Source organism: Bombyx mandarina, chromosome 07 (assembly GCF_030267445.1).
Source record: "Bombyx mandarina strain Sakado chromosome 07, ASM3026744v2".
Taxonomy (NCBI): domain Eukaryota; kingdom Metazoa; phylum Arthropoda; class Insecta; order Lepidoptera; family Bombycidae; genus Bombyx; species Bombyx mandarina.
The window spans coordinates 11,003,186-11,026,193 of record NC_143214.1 but is presented as its reverse complement, the minus strand read 5'-3'; the positions used below and the strand labels follow the sequence as shown (position 1 = coordinate 11,026,193).

Here is a 23,008-nt window from a genome sequence, read left to right as displayed (position 1 = left end):
TACACTATATTTTCAATCTCTTTTGGAAGATATAGCCGATGCAAACATACTGTTTTTGTTAACGAAAACGGGCAGTAGTGCTAGTGATTAATTTTTTTAAGGGATTTTATGACCTGGTATTATTTTCATTCATATTCTTATTGTTATGAAAAATGTTATTACGGAGTGGAATGAAATGAAGATATAATAATATATTAATATATTTGAGACATTAATCAACTGAGATGAAATTAAATGAAATGAGATTTGATGAGATGATAGGGGATGAAATATAATCTCAGTAAAATGGTGGTAATTGACTGAGACTTTTTCAGTGGACTTTTTGAAGGATCCCGAGAAGCTACGTTCAGCGGCTTTGTTTCATTTTCCCACATTTATGCACTTTCACAGATATTAAACAGTTAATTAATAAACCATCGTTATTACACATTTAAATCTGGAGAAACACAAAATTTTTGACTGTTTTTTTGAATGAATTTACATTGTGTTGGTGTGCAATAAAGTGTATTCTCTCGCTCTCTCTCTCTCTCTAAATAGACAAAATAAAACGAAACAGACAACTTCACTCCTCGCGTTCCCGCCAAAAAGTCGCTAGTGATTCCAATACGAGAACATAAAAAAAAACCGCACGCAATGACATAAAATTATAAATCAGTTTCAACGCGTGTACGTGTGACATGGTGAAACTACCCTCCATTTTGATTGCGTGTGCTCGAAACCATGTCTTTAAAACGATAAGCGTTTTCTATGCGTAGTTTACATAATGAATATATTTTTTTATTTTTTTATATTGAAATAATATATTATGTAACCAGTTAGGTCTCGGAAACCCATACGGTGTGACGTGACGCATTATACGAGCTACTCACTCGAGTACTCTTGTTTGGTAGCCATTCAGATTAGCGATAGTACCGATCTTACAGAATGTATTGGAACTGTAAAATTTTGAATCATTATTGACATTGGAAATGATGTGACGTTACCAGGCCTTACGGCCAAAGGTCAAACCTATTCGAGCCTTAGGTGAATCATAAACCTTTGAATTAATAATTTAGAGTATTTTCGTGTTCCGTCGTTATGTCTGTCGGGACATTACTTTGTCAATGGTCAAATCTTTGGTTTCAATGTCACCGTCTACAATCTCGGCGTGGAATTTTAAATTTTTCACGACGATGTAATTCGTCATTTCGATCGTCATAGAAGCTAGTATTCGTAACTAATATTGGTGTTGTATTTGTAGTTCTATAGTACCCCGCTGGTACATAGGGCTCTCATAAGTTGTCTCCAGCTTGTCTTCCGCTTGCTTATTAATATGGCTCCAGGTCAGGCCGGCATTCTTCATCTCCCTGTCCACGGTGTGTCGTCAAGTACGTACAGGGTCTACCAGACTTTCTCCTGCCACGCGGTTGTTCCTCAAACGCGATCGATTCTGCGTTGACTTGCTGCGTTATAGAGCTGGTCCCCTATCCTTGAGGTTGATACTTTTTTTATTATTTATACCTGGTGTTAAGTGGATACCGTAGCCCATAGACATCTACACCGTAAATGCCGCCACCCACCTTGACATATGAGTTCTAAGGTCTCAGTATAGTTACAACGGCTGCCCCACTTTTCAAGCCGAAACGCATTGCTGCTTCACGTCAGAAATAGGCAGGGTGGTGATATCTACCCGTGCGGATTCACAAGAGGTCCTACCACCAGTACTCCGCATATTCTAGCCACTCACTATTTCTAATAAAGACCTCTAGACTGAGTGTGACCAAACTCGCATCGCGCAACACGATGCAAACCGGAAGCTAATATACATTCTGGTCGAAAATATACCTCTTTACAAATTATTGACACAATTCAATATTATTGTCGAATAAAAAAAAAATAATGTAATATTTTTATTGAAGCATTAAGAACACACGCTACAAAATTGAGCGCACTTATGAATGTTGACATAACATTAAAATACGAGAGATTTCCTCATAATGTTTAATTTCTTGAGGGTCGTCAACGTTGCCTAGATCAGATGCTTGAAAAGTTAGAAGAAGTATTCTTTTTTTTTTTTTTATTGCTTAGATGGGTGGACGAACTTACAGCCCACCTGGTGTTAAGTGGTTACTGGAGCCCATAGACATCTACAACGTAAATGCGCAACCCACCTCGAGATATAAGTTCTAAGGTCTCAGTATAGTTACAACGGCTACCCCACCCTTCGAACCGAAACGCATTACTGCTTCACGGCGGATATAGGCGGGGTGGTGGTACCTACCCGTGCGGACTCACAAGAGGTCCTACCACCAGTTAGAATTCGAAATCCATCTGTAAAAATATTGTTGGGGTACGCGACTCGACTCACGTGAACACAGCGCAGAGGGCGCGCGACGCTATGTCCATAGATAATACACATAAATTAGTTATAGATAAGCAACTCAAGCACTCCAACAAAATGTTTATGGGCGTCGGCCACTAGATGGCTACGCTTTGATTAGTTTCTCATTGCTCCTGTAGATGGCAATAACATTTTATTACCTATCCTATATTTTATTTTTAATGAAGGATTTTGTAAATTTTCAGAAACCACAAATTGTTACAATTTAATCAATTTGTCTCGAACAAATAAAGACTTGTATGATAAATTATTTTTCTACTTTCTGTGTTTAGTTGCACAATAATTAAATGCCCTAACTTTAACTACATATAAGTTCAGAGGCATCCGCTACAAGATGTCGCTAGTTTCCATACAAAAAATATATTTGGCTTAAAGTATCGCAGTTTCAGAGCCCTGGCCATGTCTATAGTTTGTAAACGCCTTTATGTCTGAAATACTGTAATTTTGAATTACCTCATGGTATTAGGTTTTTCGAGAATACGTTTACATTATTAGTTCTTTAGATAGATCCTTCGAAGAATAATTCAAACATGGTATTGTATATTTAACCATTAGGTACTATAGATCTATCAATAACGTAATGTTATATTATAAATGCTGTAATTTTTTTTCTTCTTATAGAACAATTGTTAATTTATTAATTTATGAAGAATACTGAAAGTCTTCTTACAAACTAACAGTTGAAAGAAAACTTTTATAAGATATTAATGGTAATTTAGCTACTTGAATGCAACAGCTACAAAATGCCGCAAATCATCATCAAATATATCCATTATCGGAGCATAGGCTAGTAAACCATTAAGTAGTGAGACAGTCAGATGTGTCGGAAGGTGCTGATAGCCTTGAGAGCTTCGATCAATAATACTACTAGATTCGCGATTAGCGCTTCAAAAACGGCCCGAAAAATAAGACCACAAATAAATTTGTGGTCTTATTTCAAATTAGTATGGTCCAATCATAGCCAACACTAAGACGTCAAAACGCTGCAATGCGCGTTCAAAAACTGAGTAAAAAACCACCGTAACACCAAGGTTTTGGAAGGAATATCTTTTTTTGGTAAATTTATATTATTAAGTGTTTTTCATATTGTGTTTTATTTACAATATAATTGTGTTTATTATTACACAATTATATTGTAAATAAAACACAATTTACGAATATTGAAATTGTTTGGCCAATGTTTGCAACAAGGCACCAACTATTGTAACAAACATCACCAATTCTTGAACAGGGAATGCATAGAGTAGTTTTGTTATTTTATAATGTTATTTTTGTTTGTAGATTTCCTAGTAGCCCCTTGTCGCTGTGCACAATGGATATATATTGTAGCGAAAGAAAGAGGAGAAGAAATATAGAACCCTAATAAAAATTCTAGAATTGTTCAATGGTGGTGGCAAATCAATGCAAAAAAGTATTAAAAAAACTTTATATGTATGTGTAAATATTTTAAGCGTATATGCTGAAAAGGATTTGTTTTCTGGGGGAAACGAACACAGCCATAAAATAAGCCTAAATTAAACTGATTATAGAAAAATTCATTGATATAAGATTACATTATATTTTTAAAAAAGAAACCGCTCATATAAAAATGACTTCTAAAAGAGAGCTTTATAACAAACTGAATCTGTTTAAAGGTAATTAAACCTACATTATTGTTTTAATTACTTCTGTATAAAGAATACGTGGAAAACATGTTTCGTGTTTCCTTTCATATTTTTTTTACTTTATTCAATTTTATTTTTTATCACCTATTTGTTGTAATAGCGGCAATGTAAAATATTATCTACTACTTTTTTGAGTCGGTCAAAAATAGTTGCAACCATACAAAACAAATCTAAAACAAATATGTATATTCTGCAACTCTATGTCTTTCAATACTTACTGTGTTCTGAGCATTGAAATGTAATACCAAGAACTACATCTAGTTCCACAATACAATAAGCACGAAATTTTAAACAAATATTTTTAACCTTATAAATTAGGCTTTAAGTATCATTTTAGAATAAATATTTTTGTACTGATGACTTTTTATGTTCAAGTGACATTTTAAATTTATTCCATAATATTCTTTTTCTGACGAAAGGACCTAAGTACATATATTTTGCAATGGTAATTAAACTTTATGTTTAAGTATTAAGGTTTATAATAAACTGAAGTCGTTAACATTATTAAACTTTTTTCTAAGAAATGAAGATGTTTTCGTGTCTGCAAACGTGGCCACTGGAGCGTCTTATTTTTGTTCCTGATCCTTAATCTAGTACTATTATTGATCGAAGCTTGAGAGGCTATTTCATCTTCGCCCTAACATGTAGGGGAGCTCACGGGGCTCAAACCTAACGACGTTGCTAACACGACCCCTAGTAAGAGCCGTGTTTTGCAGAACGCGACCCACTGAGAAGATACGGCGAGAAACTCAGTGGAACTCATGAAAGAGTTTCTAACATAATATTGAAAACGCGCTACAGGTTAATCTAATTGTCGTAGAATCTATATATTAATACGTGAAGCAAAAACTTTGTACCCCTTTTTACGAAAATTGCGCGGACGGGGGAGTATGAACTTCACACTCTTATAGAGAATATAGAAGAGTAGAGAATGCTATTTTTTTTAATTATGCGTAAAAAATACATTAAATCAATTTAAAAAAAACATTACACAAACTACAATGTGTTTGACACAAATACACACGCATATATTATTACACTCTTTTGTTTATTGTCAAACTTGTTATTGTTTATAGTATGTGGTCAAATTGAGAATATGTAGTTGTTTTTCTTTAATATTATTTGTCTGAAAAAGTCTCAGTAAATGACCACCATTTACTAAGATTATATATTTTCATTCCATAACATTTCATCTCATTTCATTTAATTTCACTCCATATTATCATTTTTCATACAAATAAGAATATAAATTAAAATAAGACATGACCTATAGATCTTAGTTACCAGGTCATAAAATCCCTTTAAAATCTATAGTAGGTATAGCCTTGGCGGCATCTGTGGTTATAAAAGTATAGTCATTGACAATAGAATCATTATAATGTTCAAACTTATAATTTCTGTTAATTATAGTTGAATTTCGGCCACTTTATTGAAGACGGTGAAGCGACCACAATAAAGCGTAACGTGCGATGAAGTAACATTCTATCTCTTGACACCAAAGTTGACATAACGGGTCACATAACTATATTTTATTGAATTACGTGTGGCAAAGGTGAAGTCAAATTATATGAATTCGTTATAAGCCGTACACGGAAAATTATATATTACATAATATACTTTTAGTCAGAGAACACGACTTTAGGAATATATTGTACTTCTTATAATACTTTTTTTGTTACCGTAAAGGTCATTCGTGAACATTTAAAATCATGTATGTACTTTAAATAGATTTATAAATACGCTTTGATTAGTTTCAGACTTATGTATGTTTGTAATAAATAATAGTTTAAAAAAATTAAAAATAATTTTATTGTAATAAAGCTTGATATGCTTTTTAAGATATATTATCAAAATAACCCTTCTACTCATATCTGTTCATAAAATATTTATAAATACTGGTACCATGCACCCCACGCTTTTTTTACAATAAAATCATTTTTTCTTACCCTATTTTTAATTCAAATTTATTAAGATTTATTTTCTATTTTTAGTGGGTTTTTCTACAAAAGCGTATTTTTTTAGTTATTTTTAAAATATTATTTATTTTTAACTGCATTCGTGATTTGAAGATCTGCATAGTCGTAGTTAGGTCACGACGACTTCAAACTAAAATTCCTATTTCTCAGACACGCCTGTTTAAAAAATGCCTGCATCCGTTTTCTTGTTTGAACTCTGGAAATATGACCATCTCTTTGATTTTCAGGCCAAATAAGGGTGGTTCATGATTCGGAGAAGTCGTGATTGTCGTATACTTTCTCTTCAAAACTCTATTCTTCATAACTACAAAAACAGTATATGGTTTAGGTATCTTCGCAATTGTTTTGAATTACGTAAAGTTGGTCACTCTGTTTCAACGGCCGTCTGGTGTAGTGGTAAGTGACATGGTCACTACACAAGGGGGTCGCGGGTTCGAATCCCGCCAAGGGAAGATATTTGTATGATAAATATAAAATGTATTTTCCAGGGTTATGGATATATATTAAACATATGTGTGTGTGTATAATAAAAGTCTTACATTTATTTCCGTTATCTGGTACCTGTAACACAAGTTCTCTACGAACTTATCACGGGACCAGTTAACGTGGCGTGATTGTTAATAAATAAATATTTATTTATTTTCCCCTTCTCAATATTTCTGTGAATATTTAAATCTTCAATGAATGGTCCTTTAGCGTTCAGTCAGTCGTACTATGGAACTGTCTTCCGAATCCCATACTCGATAGATACTGCATAGATATCATACCTACTAGTGGGTACCACTTTTGTGGCTTCAAAGCGAAAGCCGTTTGTGATCGTCATTTTAAGCCAATAGACAAAACCCACTGAGCTTCACGCCGGATCTTTTTAGTCGGTCGAGATTTTGGTCTGATGGTAGATTCTGTAAAGCGCTGCCTTCGCTAGCGTCAGTGTTATCAATTCTTTCAGCTTGAGTGCGTTTGTGTTTCTTAGCCCCTTAGGCTACCAACGATTAGGTTTTTTTTTTCTGGTCAGGAGGAAATCGCCGGACTTCCGCCCTCCCTGGGAATAAAGGGCGGGGAATGTCGGAATCGAACTGACAAACCTCCTGTCGCTCAAACCTCGCATGAGACAGAACTCATGAAAAAGCAAAGGGGGGAAAGTGAAGCGTTTAGTGCGGAGCACATCTCTCCCATCACCCTCCCCCTCACCAACGATTAAGTGGGGGGAAAAAAAGTTATGTTTAAGTACGTATCTGCTTAGAAACGATTTTTAAATGTCAAATAACATGTTGTTTCACAAACACATTTGAGACTCGTGCGAACAAATAAAAATATATTTGTCTTCATTATCGTAAAAATACGATGTTATCGAGTTCTTTATTAAGTACAAAAACATTATTGAACTTTTGATAACCTTGATAATATCAAAATAGTTTTTTTTGTCTCGCATTTTCTTCTGAATACGATCTTCATCCCACGTGTTGGGGTTGTGGGATCTGGTTCAAACCGGACAAACCCCATCGCTTGTCTAATCTTTTCGAATTTATATCCCACGATATTCAGTCTCGGTGTATTTTTAACCGACTTCAAAAGAGGAGGAGGTTCTCAGTTCGACTGTATGTTCTCATAACTTTTGACTGGGTAAATCGATTTTGATGATTCTTATTTTATTAGAAAACTGACGGTTTCCGTGTGCTCCCATTTCAATTCCATTCAAATAGTCCAGTTCTGATAATGGTATCCATGAGAAAACCATATGTCTTAAATTTGCATTAAGTACGTGCGCGACAAATAGATGAATAACTCAATAACTCAATATCACGCTAACCGATTTCGATGATTATTGTTTTTAGTGTATATTAATTTGTTTTGGAATATTTTTTTTCTATTTGAAGTCGGTTTTTGTTAAAGCATGCTGGTCATCGTTCTCGTCGAACCCGTCGTTTGCGACGAAGGGCTCGACGAGTAAACTAAACCTCAGACACAACCCACTGAGTTTCTCGTCGGATCTTCTCAGTGGGTCGCGTTTCCGATCCGGCGGTAGATTCTGCGAAGCACGGCTCTTGTTAGGGCCAGTGTTAGCAACAGTCCCGGTTTGAGTCCCGTAAGCTCACCTACACGCCAAGGAGAAGCTGAAATAGCCTCTCAAGGCTATCAACATATTAAGAATGAAAAAAAAATAGCTAGCGTGATATATGTATGTATATTTCTATTCAATCCAGATATTCGCAATTTGCCATTCCCACGCAAAGTTTTTACTATTGCTCAATGTCGTTTGCTTTCAATATGATTCGTTACGCTAACTATAAACGTATTACTCATGTAACATGGTGACCTGTCCCTTGTAGATTAACTTTTTTTCATAAAAAGAAGCGCTTTGGAAAAGACTGATCTAGTTTTTATTTTATTTATTAATTTATTTATGTACACACAAAAAAGAAGACATAGTACAGAGTAATAGGAAAATTATGTACAAAGACACTGCTTATTTCTTTAAGAAATCTCTTCCAGCAGACCTGCGAGAGGATTATGAGAATAATAATTAACAATGATGAGTGTGTGTAGAACAGTTAAAATAACAGATACAACATGAGAATTATAGTAATGCACATACACATAGCAAATATTGTTAAACTTGAATACAAAATATTATAAGTAACAGTATATACGAAGAGTATAGAACAATGATCATTCGGTCGATGAGAGATAGAATTGTATATATTATATATTATATATACAACTTACATACAGAAACAAATATTGCCACATTTATCGCGAAGCATCACTTATGTACTCATCGAATTACGCTAATTTGCTTTTCTTTGTAGGTATTCATAATTGACAATAATTATAAAGTGTGGTTAATAATTTAAAAAAAAAACCCTCATGAAAAAGATTCAAACACACGGCAATACAGATTTTAGATATTAGAGATAAACACATAGTAGGTATTGTAATGTAGTTCACTGAGACGTAACGTTGTGTTTACATTGTTCATTGCCAATGTTGAGTTTTATCGTTACCAGCGAACGTCAAGGCTATATAGATAGCAAGTAGCTTATAACAAAACCTGATTTATAAAGTGTCAGTACATAGGTTTATCTCTTTCACAGGAATCTATATCTATACTAATATATAATTTTACAGTGGTTTTTACGGATGTTCCGTTATAACTACTGAACCATGCATCCGATTGACTTGAAACTTGGTGTCCGTGTACAAAAAACATGTACTTAATGGATAGGTTAATATTTATATGAGTGTTGGACTTTTTTTTTTATGGCTTAGATGGTGGACGAGCTCACAACCCACCTGGCGTTAAGTGGTTACTAGAGCCCATGGACATCTACAACGTAAATGCGCCACCCACCTTGAGATATAAGTTCTAAGATCTCAGTATAGTCACAACGGCTGCCCCACCCTTCAAACCGAAACGCATTACTGCTTCACGGCAGAAATAGGATCCTCAGGGCTCTCTGCTGTGTTAGAAGGCCCAGACATCCTGGGTATTATCTGAGTTCAACTTTCCGTGTTCCAGTCTAGCGTCTTGCTCGCTTCGTAATCTCACTGATATTAAAATTTCTTAATTTTAAAACTAGTCTATCTCAAGTAGTCTATTTCAGTGTTGGGCTAATAAATTGTCTCACTGAAGAAAATAAAATGTCGAAACGTCACGCGTCACTATCTGAAAGGACAAACCGACATACACACTTCCGCATATCCATATTTATGTTGTAATGTGTATAATTTATTGAACATAGAATCGATTTGTGAGTGTAATAAAAAAAGTGTTTTGGAAAATGTTGGAATAGCTGTTACGCATATTTTTTTTAAATTAATGTTCTAAATTACTATACAAAACGTTCAAATCGAATTTCGTTATTATATGTGTAGAAATAGCTTTCTTTCTTTTTCTATTCAAATCTAACTTAACTTAGGACTTGCTCTTTTCCAAACATATTTGTGAGATATCAAACCAATTCCTAAACGCATTCGATACCTGTAATTCTAAAATGTAGCTATCTCGCTCTTTACTCAACTTCCGTCTTGTCCTTTTCCTAAGTCTTCGGTTAAGTGTGCGCTCATATATTTAATCCATATATGAAAATATTTAATACAGATTACATATCTATTATAATATATATGATGAATACAGATTATCTATAAAAGTAAATAATGATTGGATCTGTCGAACAAAACGTATATTCAATACCTATAAAAATTACTTTATGTTTTTCCATATAATATATACATATATGCGTGAGTTTCTCGCCAGACCTTCTCAGTTAGTCGCGATTCCGATCCGGTGGTAGGTTCTGCGAAGCACTGCCCTTGCTAAGGCTAGTGTTAGAGCATTCTCTCAGGTTGAGCACCGGTAGACCACTTACTTACCCGTAGCCCCTTAGGCTACCATGGAAAAATTAGGGAAAAAAAAAAGGAAAAAGTAATTATACTAGATTAATAAAAACGAATATCTACAGAAGAAATATAATTTATTACTGGTGGTAGGACCTCTTGTGAGTCCGCACGGGTGGGTACCACCACCCTACCTATTTCTGCCGTGAAGCAGTAATGCGTTTCGGTTTGAAGGGCGGGGCAGCCGTTGTAACTATACTGAGACCTTGATATAACTTGTATCTCAAGGTGGGTGGCGCGTCTACGTTGTAGATGTCTATGGGCTCCAGTAACCACTTTACGCCAGGTGGGCTGTGAGCTAGTCCAACCACCTAAAAAAAAAAAAAAATCAAAATTAAAAGCGCATTTAAAATTGTTGTGAAAATTCAACTCAAACTGGTAATGCCTTAGACGGTATGTAAGGCGGCCACTGCCCCACTTGCCAGCGCGCGTTACGTCACAAGGCCGTTGACCCGCGCGGCTGCACTCGCCGTGCTGTCGACTCATGACCGAATGTTTTTATGTTTATTGCTTAGATGGGTGAACGAGCTCACGGCCCACCTGATGCTAAGCGGTTACCGGAGCCCATAGACATCTACAATGTTAATGCCGCCACCCACCTTGAGACATGAGTTGTAAAGTCTCACTTTTAACAGTACAACGGCTGCCTCGCCCTTAAAACCGAAACACATTACCGCTTGTTGTTAAGCTTGTCTGTGTTGTCTATGTTTTAAGCTTGTCCTCTGAACAGGAGCTCCAAAGTTCGGGGCCAAGAATGTCTTTATTGTTTTTATTTAAACTGCTACCTATTAATTTAGATTGATAATGACCGCTATCATGCTTCTCTTAACAATGAAAATAAGGTAGCGCCACTTTCGATCTCTTGGGTGTGATTTTACTGGTGGTAGGACGTCTTATGAGTCCGCACCACCACCCTGCCTATTTTCTACCGTGAAGCAGTAAGGCGTTTCGGTTTGAAAGGGTGGGGCAGCCTTTCTACTGTAATGAGACCTCAGAACTCGTATCTCAAGGTGAGGTTATAAATGTCTATGGGCTCCGGTAACCACTTAAAACCAGGTGTGTCGTGAGCTCGTCCACACGTCTAAACAATAAAAAAAAAGTGAAACTCGAATAAAACTTGCTCCACAATTCCTTAAATTTCTACAAAAAAAAAAAACTCAATTCCTATAATAATATAATCGAAAAATATATTACCGGACTTCACAATTTGGCTGTTTGTCTTCGATACCGTTAACCAAATAACCTTGAAAAGAAAGTTCCATTCAAACACGACAATATTCGTAAAGTCATTGAACTTGACATGTCGACGGTTTTATGCGACTAGAATAATCAGACAAGTTGGATGGCTTTTCGTTAATTACTACATTTCGTAGTATTGTTTTTAATACACTTTTATTAGCTTCTCAGACCTTTGTATGTTTGGAACGGAATCTTTAAACATTATTTTGACCCCCCTTCAAAACGTCGGATTAACTCGAAATTTGGTATACTTATTAAGGACCGATGACAATTCAATAAAAAAAAAAAAAAAAAAAATATATTGAAAAAATTGAAATCCAACTAAAAAATAGTTTTTTTTTAATAAATTTGAATTGAAAATAGTGTAAGAAAAAATGATTTTATTGTAAAAAAAAGCGTGGGGTGCATGGTATCAGTTGTTGGTGGTAGCTATAAATATTTTATGAACAGATATGAGTAGAAGGTTTATTTTGATAATATCCTGGAAAGCACCCCACGCTTTTTTTACAATAAAATCATTTTTTCTTACACTATTTTTAATTCAAATTTATTAAAATTTATTTTCTATTTTTTAGTTGGATTTTCTATAAAAGCGTATTTTGTTAGTTTTTTTAAGCTATTATTTATTTTATTTACTAAACTGACTTAAAATTTTACATTCCATCGCGGGACCTTTATTATTTAACCGTTTTACGGCCGTGTAGGTCACGGGTGCCCTACGCGGAGCACTGAAGTAATCTTTGGATTCGTCTTTCCCAGAGTCTACTAGATATTCCGGTGCCTTAGTAACAGAAATTGACATAATTACGTCAGTAAGCCGCATAAGGCATCGGTGACCTATAACACAGTCAAAGGGTTAATGATAATGTCATATTAATATGAAATACGATAAAATTCATCATCACCATTCTCCTGCCCTTCTCCCAGTCACCTGGGGTCGGCGCAACATGTTTTCTTCTTCCATACTCCTCTATCATATATCATTGCTTCGCTCACTCCCCTCTTTACACATATCGTCTTTCACGCATTCATGAATTTTTTCTTAGGTCTACCTCTTCCTCTAAAGCCATCCACATTCATAATTAAAACTCTCTTAACAACCTCAATGTTATTTAGTCTCATCACAAGTCCATAGCATCCCAATCTCACACTTCTCAACTTTTCTATCACAGGTGCCACTTTCAACTATACATTAATACGTGAATCAAAAACTTAGTACCCTTTTTTACGAAAATTGCACGGACGGAGGAGTATAAAATTTCCTACACTTATAGAGACTATAGAGAAGGAGTGCCGAATGCTAATTTTTTTTAAATTATGCATTAATAATAATACATTAAATCAATAATAAAAAAAACATTACACACACTACCATGTATTTGACACACGCACATATATATGTATATATTCTTTGTTTATTCTCAAACTTTTGTTATTGCTTAATGTCTGTGGTCAAATTGAGAATAGGTTAATATTGTTTATCTATAGTGTAATTGAAATCTGTGATTATGGAAGTAATAATGTCTTTGACAATGGAACTATAATAATGTTCAAACTTATAATTTCAATGAATTATAGTCGAATTTCGACTACTGCGGGACCATTAGTATATAAATATGAAATACCATAAGATTGTGTGAATTTATTAAAATTTTGTCGTTTGTTTTGATTTTTAGCGTCAGAAGTTCTATCGACGCAGCGGACGCTGGCTAAGTGTCGACCTCTCCACGCCGCCACTCTTGAATCGAGGAACAAAGCTAAGAAATGCGCCGAGTTCCTACAACCGTACAGGTGAGTACAGGTCACTAGCGGACCCGACACACGCGCACTTTTTTTTCCTGCCTAAGCTGATAGCCTTGAGAAGCTATTTCAGCGTAACCTTTACTAGTAGGTGAGCTCACGAGGCTCAAACTTGATGACGTTGCTAACACGAACCCTAGCAAGAGCCGTGCTTCGCAGAATCTACCACTGGGTCGGAAACGCGACCCACTGAGAAGATCTGGCGAGAAACTCAGTGGGCTGTGTCTGTGGGTTAATTTACTCGGCGAGCCCGGGTTCGACGAGAACGATGACCGGTGCTTGAGGTATCTAAAAGCACCGTTAGTGGATCGGGAGGATCCGATATGACGTGTTTTGGGCACACGTGCTCCTGAACATGTTGTCCACAACAGACAGCAAAATGTCTTCTGTTGTAGACTGAATTGTGAATTCAAACCATTCTCGCATCCACGGTATAGACGGTAGGCAGCCGCTTGGCTCTGCCCCTGGCATTGTTGACGTCCATGGGCGACAGTAACCACTCACCATCAAGTGGGTCGTATTCTCGTCTACCTGCAAGGGCAATTAAAAAAAAACTTGAGCACGCACAAAAAATGTCATCAAAATCGTCCATAGAACAATTATAAGTTCTCAAATTCTTTTCTGAAGCAAATGCGACCCTTGGTCTCGATAAAGAGCCATTTTGAGAATCACTGTCTCAGATCATCATACAAGAGTTTTAATAGCCAATAGTGGACAAACTTTCAATAGTGCCCAAACAGGATTGCACCCCTTCGTTATTACAAATAAAATTCAATAAAACCATATTATTGTACTTTATTATTATTCTGATTAAAGTGGCATTAAGTGGTTTGCATCTTTATTATTGGTTAGACGGGTGAATAAGCGCATTTCCCATCGTTAAGTTGTCACATCAAAGGAAAAACAAAATTGTTATTTTTATTTAATTCCATTTTCATATTTATCTACCTTTTGAACCTTCTCTGGACTTCCACAAATAATTAAAGACCAAAATTAACCAAATCGGTCCGTAGCCGTCTTCGAATTTTAGCGAGACTAATGAATAGCAATTCATTTTTATATATCTATATAGATTTTTAGTTGCCTTGATAACGTTGAGCTATTAATAATGTTGATATCTGTGGTGGTGGGTTGTCAGACAGCGGCCGGAGACGTGCACGGCGTTGGCGCGGCGCCTCGTGTCCACCGCGCTGGGGGTGCGGCTCAGCACCGCGCGCCAGGAGCGGGCCGAGGAGACCAAGCTGCTCACCAGGGCTCGAGGTACGCCCACACTGCGCCCCTACCCTGCACATGTCCATGAACATCGATCACGCCCTCCCACACTGCGCCCCTACCCCCCACATATCTATGAACATCGATCACGCCTTCCCACACTGCGCCCCTGCCCTGTTCATGTCCATGAACATCGATCACGCCCTCCCACATCGCGCCCCCACCCCGCACATATCTATGAACATCGATCACGTCCGCACCGCGCCCCCACCCCGCACATGTCTATGAACATCGATCACGCCCTCCCACACCGCGCCCCCACCCTGCACATGTCTATGAACATCGATCACGCCCTCCCACACTGCGCCCCCGCCCCGCACATTTCTATGAACATCGATCACGCCCTCCCACAACGCGCCCCCACCCCGCACATGTCTATGAACATCGATCACGCCCTCGCACACCGCGTCCTCACCTTGCACATGTCTATGAACATCGATCACGCCCTCCCATACTGCGCCCCCGCCCCGCACATTTCTATGAACATCGATCACGCCCTCCCACACCGCGCCCCCACCCTGCACATGTCTATGAACATCGATCACGCCCTCCCACACTGCGCCCCCGCCCCGCACATTTCTATGAACATCGATCACGCCCTCCCACATCGCGCCCCCACCCCGCACATGTCTATGAACATCGATCACGCCCTCGCACACCGCGTCTCCACCTTGCACATGTCTATGAACATCGATCACGCCCTCCCACACCGCGATCCCACCTTGCACATGTCTATGAACATCGATCACGCCCTCCCACACCGCGCCCCTACCCTGCACATGTCTATGAACATCGATCACGCCTTCCCACACTGCGCCCCCGCCCCGCACATTTCTATGAACATCGATCACGCCCTCCCACATCGCGCCCCCACCCCGCACATGTCTATGAACATCGATCACGCCCTCGCACACCGCGTCCCCACCTTGCACATGTCTATGAACATCGATCACGCCCTCCCATACTGCGCCCCCGCCCCGCACATTTCTATGAACATCGATCACGCCCTCCCACACCGCGCCCCCACCCTGCACATGTCTATGAACATCGATCACGCCCTCTCACACTGCGCCCCCGCCCCGCACATTTCTATGAACATCGATCACGCCCTCCCACACCGCGCCCCCACCCTGCACATGTCTATGAACATCGATCACGCCCTCTCACACTGCGCCCCCGCCCCGCACATTTCTATGAACATCGATCACGCCCTCCCACACCGCGCCCCCACCCTGCACATGTCTATGAACATCGATCACGCCCTCCCACACCGCGCCCCCGCCCCGCACATTTCTATGAACATCGATCACGCCCTCCCACATCGCGCCCCCACCCCGCACATGTCTATGAACATCGATCACGCCCTCGCACACCGCGTCTCCACCTTGCATATGTCTATGAACATCGATCACGCCCTCCCACACCGCGATCCCACCTTGCACATGTCTATGAACATCGATCACGCCCTCCCACACCGCGCCCCTACCCTGCACATGTCTATGAACATCGATCACGCCTTCCCACACTGCGCCCCCGCCCCGCACATTTCTATGAACATCGATCACGCCCTCCCACACCGCGCCCCCACCCCGCACATGTCTATGAACATCGATCACGCCCTCGCACACCGCGTCCCCACCTTGCACATGTCTATGAACATCGATCACGCCCTCCCACACCGCGATCCCACCTTGCACATGTCTATGAACATCGATCACGCCCTCCCACACCGCGCCCCCACCTTGCACATGTCTATGAACATCGATCACGCCCTCCCACATCGCGCCCCCACCCCGCACATGTCTATGAACATCGATCACGCCCTCGCACACCGCGTCCCCACCTTGCACATGTCTATGAACATCAATCACGCCCTCCCACACCGCGATCCCACCTTGCACATGTCTATGAACATCGATCACGCCCTCCCACACCGCGCCCCCACCTTGCACATGTCTATGAACATCGATCACGCCCTCCCACACCGCGCCCCCACCCCGCACATGTCTATGAACATCGATCACGCCCTCCCACACCGCGATCCCACCTTGCACATGTCTATGAACATCGATCACGCCCTCCCACACCGCGCCCCCACCTTGCACATGTCTATGAACATCGATCACGCCCTCCCACATCGCGCCCCCACCCCGCACATGTCTATGAACATCGATCACGCCCTCGCACACCGCGTCCCCACCTTGCACATGTCTATGAACATCGATCACGCCCTCCCACACCGCGCCCCCACCTTGCACATGTCTATGAACATCGATCACGCCCTCCCACACCGCGATCCCACCTTGCACATGTCTATGAACATCGATCACGCCCTCCCACACCGCGCCCCCACCTTGCACATGTCTATGAACATCGATCACGCCCTCCCACATCGCGCCCCCACCCCGCACATGTCTATGAACATCGATCACGCCCTCGCACACCGCGTCCCCACCTTGCACATGTCTATGAACATCAATCACGCCCTCCCACACCGCGATCCCACCTTGCACATGTCTATGAACATCGATCACGCCCTCCCACACCGCGCCCCCACCTTGCACATGTCTATGAACATCGATCACGCCCTCCCACATCGCGCCCCCACCCCGCACATGTCTATGAACATCGATCACGCCCTCCCACACCGCGACCCCACCTTGCACATGTCTATGAACATCGATCACGCCCTCCCACACCGCGCCCCCACCTTGCACATGTCTATGAACATCGATCACGCCCTCCCACACCGCGCCCCCACCCCGCACATGTCTATGAACATCGATCACGCCCTCGCACACCGCGTCCCCACCTTGCACATGTCTATGAACATCGATCACGCCCTCCCACACCGCGCCCCCACCTTGCACATGTCTATGAACATCGATCACGCCCTCCCACATCGCGCCCCCACCCCGCACATGTCTATGAACATCGATCACGCCCTCGCACACCGCGTCCCCACCTTGCACATGTCTATGAACATCAATCACGCCCTCCCACACCGCGATCCCACCTTGCACATGTCTATGAACATCGATCACGCCCTCCCACACCGCGCCCCCACCTTGCACATGTCTATGAACATCGATCACGCCCTCCCACACCGCGCCCCTACCCTGCACATGTCTATGAACATCGATCACGCCTTCCCACACTGCGCCCCCGCCCCGCACATTTCTATGAACATCGATCACGCCCTCCCACATCGCGCCCCCACCCCGCACATGTCTATGAACATCGATCACGCCCTCGCACACCGCGTCCCCACCTTGCACATGTCTATGAACATCGATCACGCCCTCCCACACCGCGATCCCACCTTGCACATGTCTATGAACATCGATCACGCCCTCCCACACCGCGCCCCCACCTTGCACATGTCTATGAACATCGATCACGCCCTCCCACATCGCGCCCCCACCCCGCACATGTCTATGAACATCGATCACGCCCTCGCACACCGCGTCCCCACCTTGCACATGTCTATGAACATCAATCACGCCCTCCCACACCGCGATCCCACCTTGCACATGTCTATGAACATCGATCACGCCCTCCCACACCGCGCCCCCACCTTGCACATGTCTATGAACATCGATCACGCCCTCCCACATCGCGCCCCCACCCCGCACATGTCTATGAACATCGATCACGCCCTCCCACACCGCGATCCCACCTTGCACATGTCTATGAACATCGATCACGCCCTCCCACACCGCGCCCCCACCTTGCACATGTCTATGAACATCGATCACGCCCTCCCACATCGCGCCCCCACCCCGCACATGTCTATGAACATCGATCACGCCCTCGCACACCGCGTCCCCACCTTGCACATGTCTATGAACATCGATCACGCCCTCCCACACCGCGCCCCCACCTTGCACATGTCTATGAACATCGATCACGCCCTCCCACATCGCGCCCCCACCCCGCACATGTCTATGAACATCGATCACGCCCTCGCACACCGCGTCCCCACCTTGCACATGTCTATGAACATCAATCACGCCCTCCCACACCGCGATCCCACCTTGCACATGTCTATGAACATCGATCACGCCCTCCCACACCGCGCCCCCACCTTGCACATGTCTATGAACATCGATCACGCCCTCCCACATCGCGCCCCCACCCCGCACATGTCTATGAACATCGATCACGCCCTCCCACACCGCGATCCCACCTTGCACATGTCTATGAACATCGATCACGCCCTCCCACACCGCGCCCCCACCTTGCACATGTCTATGAACATCGATCACGCCCTCCCACATCGCGCCCCCACCCCGCACATGTCTATGAACATCGATCACGCCCTCGCACACCGCGTCCCCACCTTGCACATGTCTATGAACATCGATCACGCCCTCCCACACCGCGCCCCCACCTTGCACATGTCTATGAACATCGATCACGCCCTCCCACATCGCGCCCCCACCCCGCACATGTCTATGAACATCGATCACGCCCTCGCACATTGCGTCCCCACCTTGCACATGTCTATGAACATCGATCACGCCCTCCCACACGGGGCGTCAAGCGCTTCTTAGGGCTTCCAGATCGGCTCTGGCATGGTCTCAACGAAAGTATATTATTTGGGAAGAATTCTCTGGAAACGTACCGAGTTCACGAACGTAGCGGTTAGGGGGGGGGGTCGCTTCACACTATTCATATGTGCATTCACTTATCAACAAAGGCGTCTTTAGCCCGTGTGCAGTCACTACCCTAGCACCCTCTAGTAAGCGCTGGCCGAAATGAAATAGGTATAAATGTAACAGGTTCGTTGAACGCCGCACACATCCTGACCCATAGACAACGCTGCCTCTGCGGACCATACAATGAAAAAATAAAAGCAATGTGGATTGGAGAGATCGAACATTTACCTAGTCAGGTCATAAATTTTGTCACATGCTTAATGTAAAATAATTGAAACAAGTTTATTCATTATGTAACCATTCATATACCAAAATGAACTTAACAAAACATAGATTCTTATGACACTAAAGTTTATTCAAAATGACTGTGATTTTGAATACAGGCCTTCAACCTGCGCGGCCAGTCGTCTATCGCAGCACGAACGAGGTCCATGTCAATATCGGCGGCTGCCTTAATCAAGGATGTCTTGAGTGACTCCAAATTGGGATGAGGCTTTGAGCACGCCTTTTCCTCCAAGTGTTGCCATATCTTGTAATCTAACGGATTCAAATCTGGACTGGAGGAGGGCCAGTCTTCGTGCCGGATGAAGTCGATTTCACGCGCCGCCAGCCAGTCTTGTGTGCTCTTCGCTCTATGAGCTGGCGCCGAATCTTGTTGGAATACCCAGTGCCTGTTATTGAACATGGTATGAGAAACAGGTTCCACAAGGTTCGTCAGGACTGTATTTTGATACACAACTGCATTCGTTTTTACACCTTTCTCACAAAAATGTACCTCTGTTAAGCCCCAATAAGAAACTCCCAACCATACCATGAGCGAGGATGGAAAATGACCTCGTTGGACACGCGAAATACGGTTGCTCGCTTCTTCACTACTGTGTGCGTACACCTTATCATTTTGTTTGTTGTAGCTCTCTTCTACGGTAAAATTTTTTTCATCCGAAATAGAATTTCCCGATATTTTTTTCCCGCGTACCGCTTCAACAAAGCGCGGCATCTCTTCAGTCTCAGGTCCATTAGACGAGCATTCAAACGATGTCCTGTTTTTCTTCGATATGCCCGAAGTCCTAAGTCTTCATTTAACACCCTTTTCACCGTGGTTCTGCTTAACCCCATCTGAAGGGCCAACAGTTTCTGCTTAGGTTTGGGATTTCTTTGAATTCGCGCCTTCACAGCTTTTATCACTGCTGGAGTCCTAACAGACCGAGGGCGACCACTTCTTGACCTGTCATCTACACAAGAGTCTTCATTGTATCGTTTGATGGTACGATAAACGAATCTTTTGGTTATATTCAAATTTTTCAGTATGTTAAAAATTTGAATTGGCGCGTAACCGCAACGATGCAACGCAATAACTGCAACACGGTCTTCTTTAAGCGTCCACTCCATATTTAAAAATGAGTAAAATTCTAAAAGTATACATTTTTATTTTCTTGAACAATTCGAAATTCGAATTCAATAAACTTTTTTGTGGCCAGCATTCTAAAAGAAAAGTTTTTACTGTGTGACAATACTTATGACCTGACTAGTTATAAAATAAGATTCTTCTTCTTTTTATTTTGACTTCGGCACGGTTTGTGCATTACTTAGCGTCAAGTATTAAGATCTTTATAATTCGACGTTTTAATTATTTACAGTTTATGAATTTAAAAAAAACGAAGGAAACCCAAATTAATCAACTGAGATGAAATGAAATGAAATAAGATGAGATGATATGGGGATGAAATATAATCTCAGTAAAATGGTAGCTATTTACTGAGACTTTTTCAGTGGACTTTTTGTTGTTTCATTTTCCCACATTTGTGCACTTTCACAGATATTAAACAGTTAAAATGGTGGATTATTACACATTTAAACCTGAAGAAACACTAAATAGACAAAATAAAACGAAACAGACAACTTCACTCTTCGCGTTCCCGCCAAAAAATCTAAGATTCTCGAAAAGTCCAACATATTTTTTTTTTTATTGCTTAGATGAGTGCACGAGCTCACAGCCCACTTACTGTTAAGTGGTTACTGGAGCCCATAGACATCTACAACGTAAATGCGCCACCCACCTCGAGTTATAAGTTCTAAGGTCTCAAGTATAGTTACAACGGCTACCCCACCATTCGAACCGAAACGCATTACTGCTTCACGGCGGAAATAGGCGGAGTGGTGGTACCTACCCGTGCGGACTTCCAAGAGGTCCTACCACCAGTGATTACGCAAATTATAATTTTGCGGGTTTGGTTTTTATTACACGATGTTATTCCTTCACCGTGGAAGTCAATCGTGAACATTTGTTGAGTACGTATTTCATTAGAAAAATTGGTACCCGCCTGCGGGATTCGAACACCGGTGCATCGCTACATACGAATGCACCGGTCGTCTTATTCTTTAGGAAACGACGACTTCAAAATATATATATATAGTTACAACGGCTGCTCCGCCCTTCAAACCGAAAGGCATGATGTGCAAACCCTATTTCAGTAAAATTAATGAGTAAACTACGCAGAATGTACTTTCATTTCTATCTAATTCGCGGAACGACAAAAATAGGATATCGATTAGAAAATTTGAAATGGACAAAATATTTTTTTTCCAACTTGACATTCTTTGAAGCCTGTACTGGAGTGTTGAGGTAGCAAACATTTATGAATGAAAAATAGAAAAAAACTATTAAAGTAGACAATTATTAGGTAAAATAGGTACGTAGGCTTTTCTGTTAAATAATCGGGTTTCCTGAAATGACAGCTTACTAGGGTTGACAAAATTTTTGGCTTTGAAAATTATAATTAATTACATTTTTGTTACACGTATACGATCCTTGACCCGTGTACTATAAAGGCGTGTTTGACTTCCAGAGAAGAAGCGTCAAGCGGCGTTGCACAAGGAGGCCGCGTGGGATGGCTCGCTGGCCAATCGATCGCTTGCTGACTCCTGAGGTAACCACCACTTTTTGTTTTCCTACCTAAGCTTGGGTAGCCTAGCCTTGAGAGGCTATGCCAGCGTAACCTAACAAGTAGGTGAGCGGTGGACGTTGCTAACACTGGCCCTAGCAAGAGCAGTGCTTCGCAGAATCTACCATCGGGTCGGAAACGCGACCCGATGAGAAGATCCAACGAGAAACTCAGCAGTTTGCCCCCCCTCCCCTCCCCCCCCCTCCCTACACTGACCACATCAGAGAAACGCCTTTGCTTAAACATAAATAATATTTTAAAAAAACTAACAAAATATGCTTTTATAGAAAATCCAACTAAAAAAACAAAAAATAAATTTTAATAAATTTGAATTAAAAATAGTGTAAGAAAAAATGATTTTATTGCAAAAAAAGCGTGGGGTGCATGGTATCAGTAGCTATAAATATTTTATGAACAGATATGAGCAGAAGGGTTATTTTGATAATATTCTGAAAAGCAATCTAAGCATTAAAAAAAATGAATATAGTTCGCAGTGGTGAGCACTGGCTTAGTTATTATACCTTCGGATTGCTAATGTCCACGGGCGACTCTTTAACTATTATTACATTAACTGAGCTCTAAGTTAAGGACATAAGCATGTCTCGCTTATTATAGACTTGGACAGTGGCAACTGACAAGTCGCTCAATAAACAAACGAATTCAGTGGATGTTTTGC

The 23,008-nt window shown here is 41.3% G+C and overlaps 1 protein-coding gene across 2 annotated transcripts in view; it reads left to right on the top strand.

Annotated features, from left to right (window-relative positions):
* The window catches only part of LOC114248308 (uncharacterized), a 73,618-nt gene that overhangs the window by 43,163 nt on the left and 7,447 nt on the right, over nucleotides 1-23,008 (top strand). For both annotated transcript variants that reach the window (XM_028181516.2, XM_028181515.2), the window contains 3 exons: nucleotides 13,334-13,448; nucleotides 14,596-14,717; nucleotides 22,237-22,317. In XM_028181516.2, coding sequence (XP_028037317.2) covers nucleotides 13,334-13,448; nucleotides 14,596-14,717; nucleotides 22,237-22,316 — 317 coding nt within the window. In that variant the 3' untranslated portion in view covers nucleotide 22,317. The remainder of the gene's footprint in view (nucleotides 1-13,333; nucleotides 13,449-14,595; nucleotides 14,718-22,236; nucleotides 22,318-23,008) is intronic.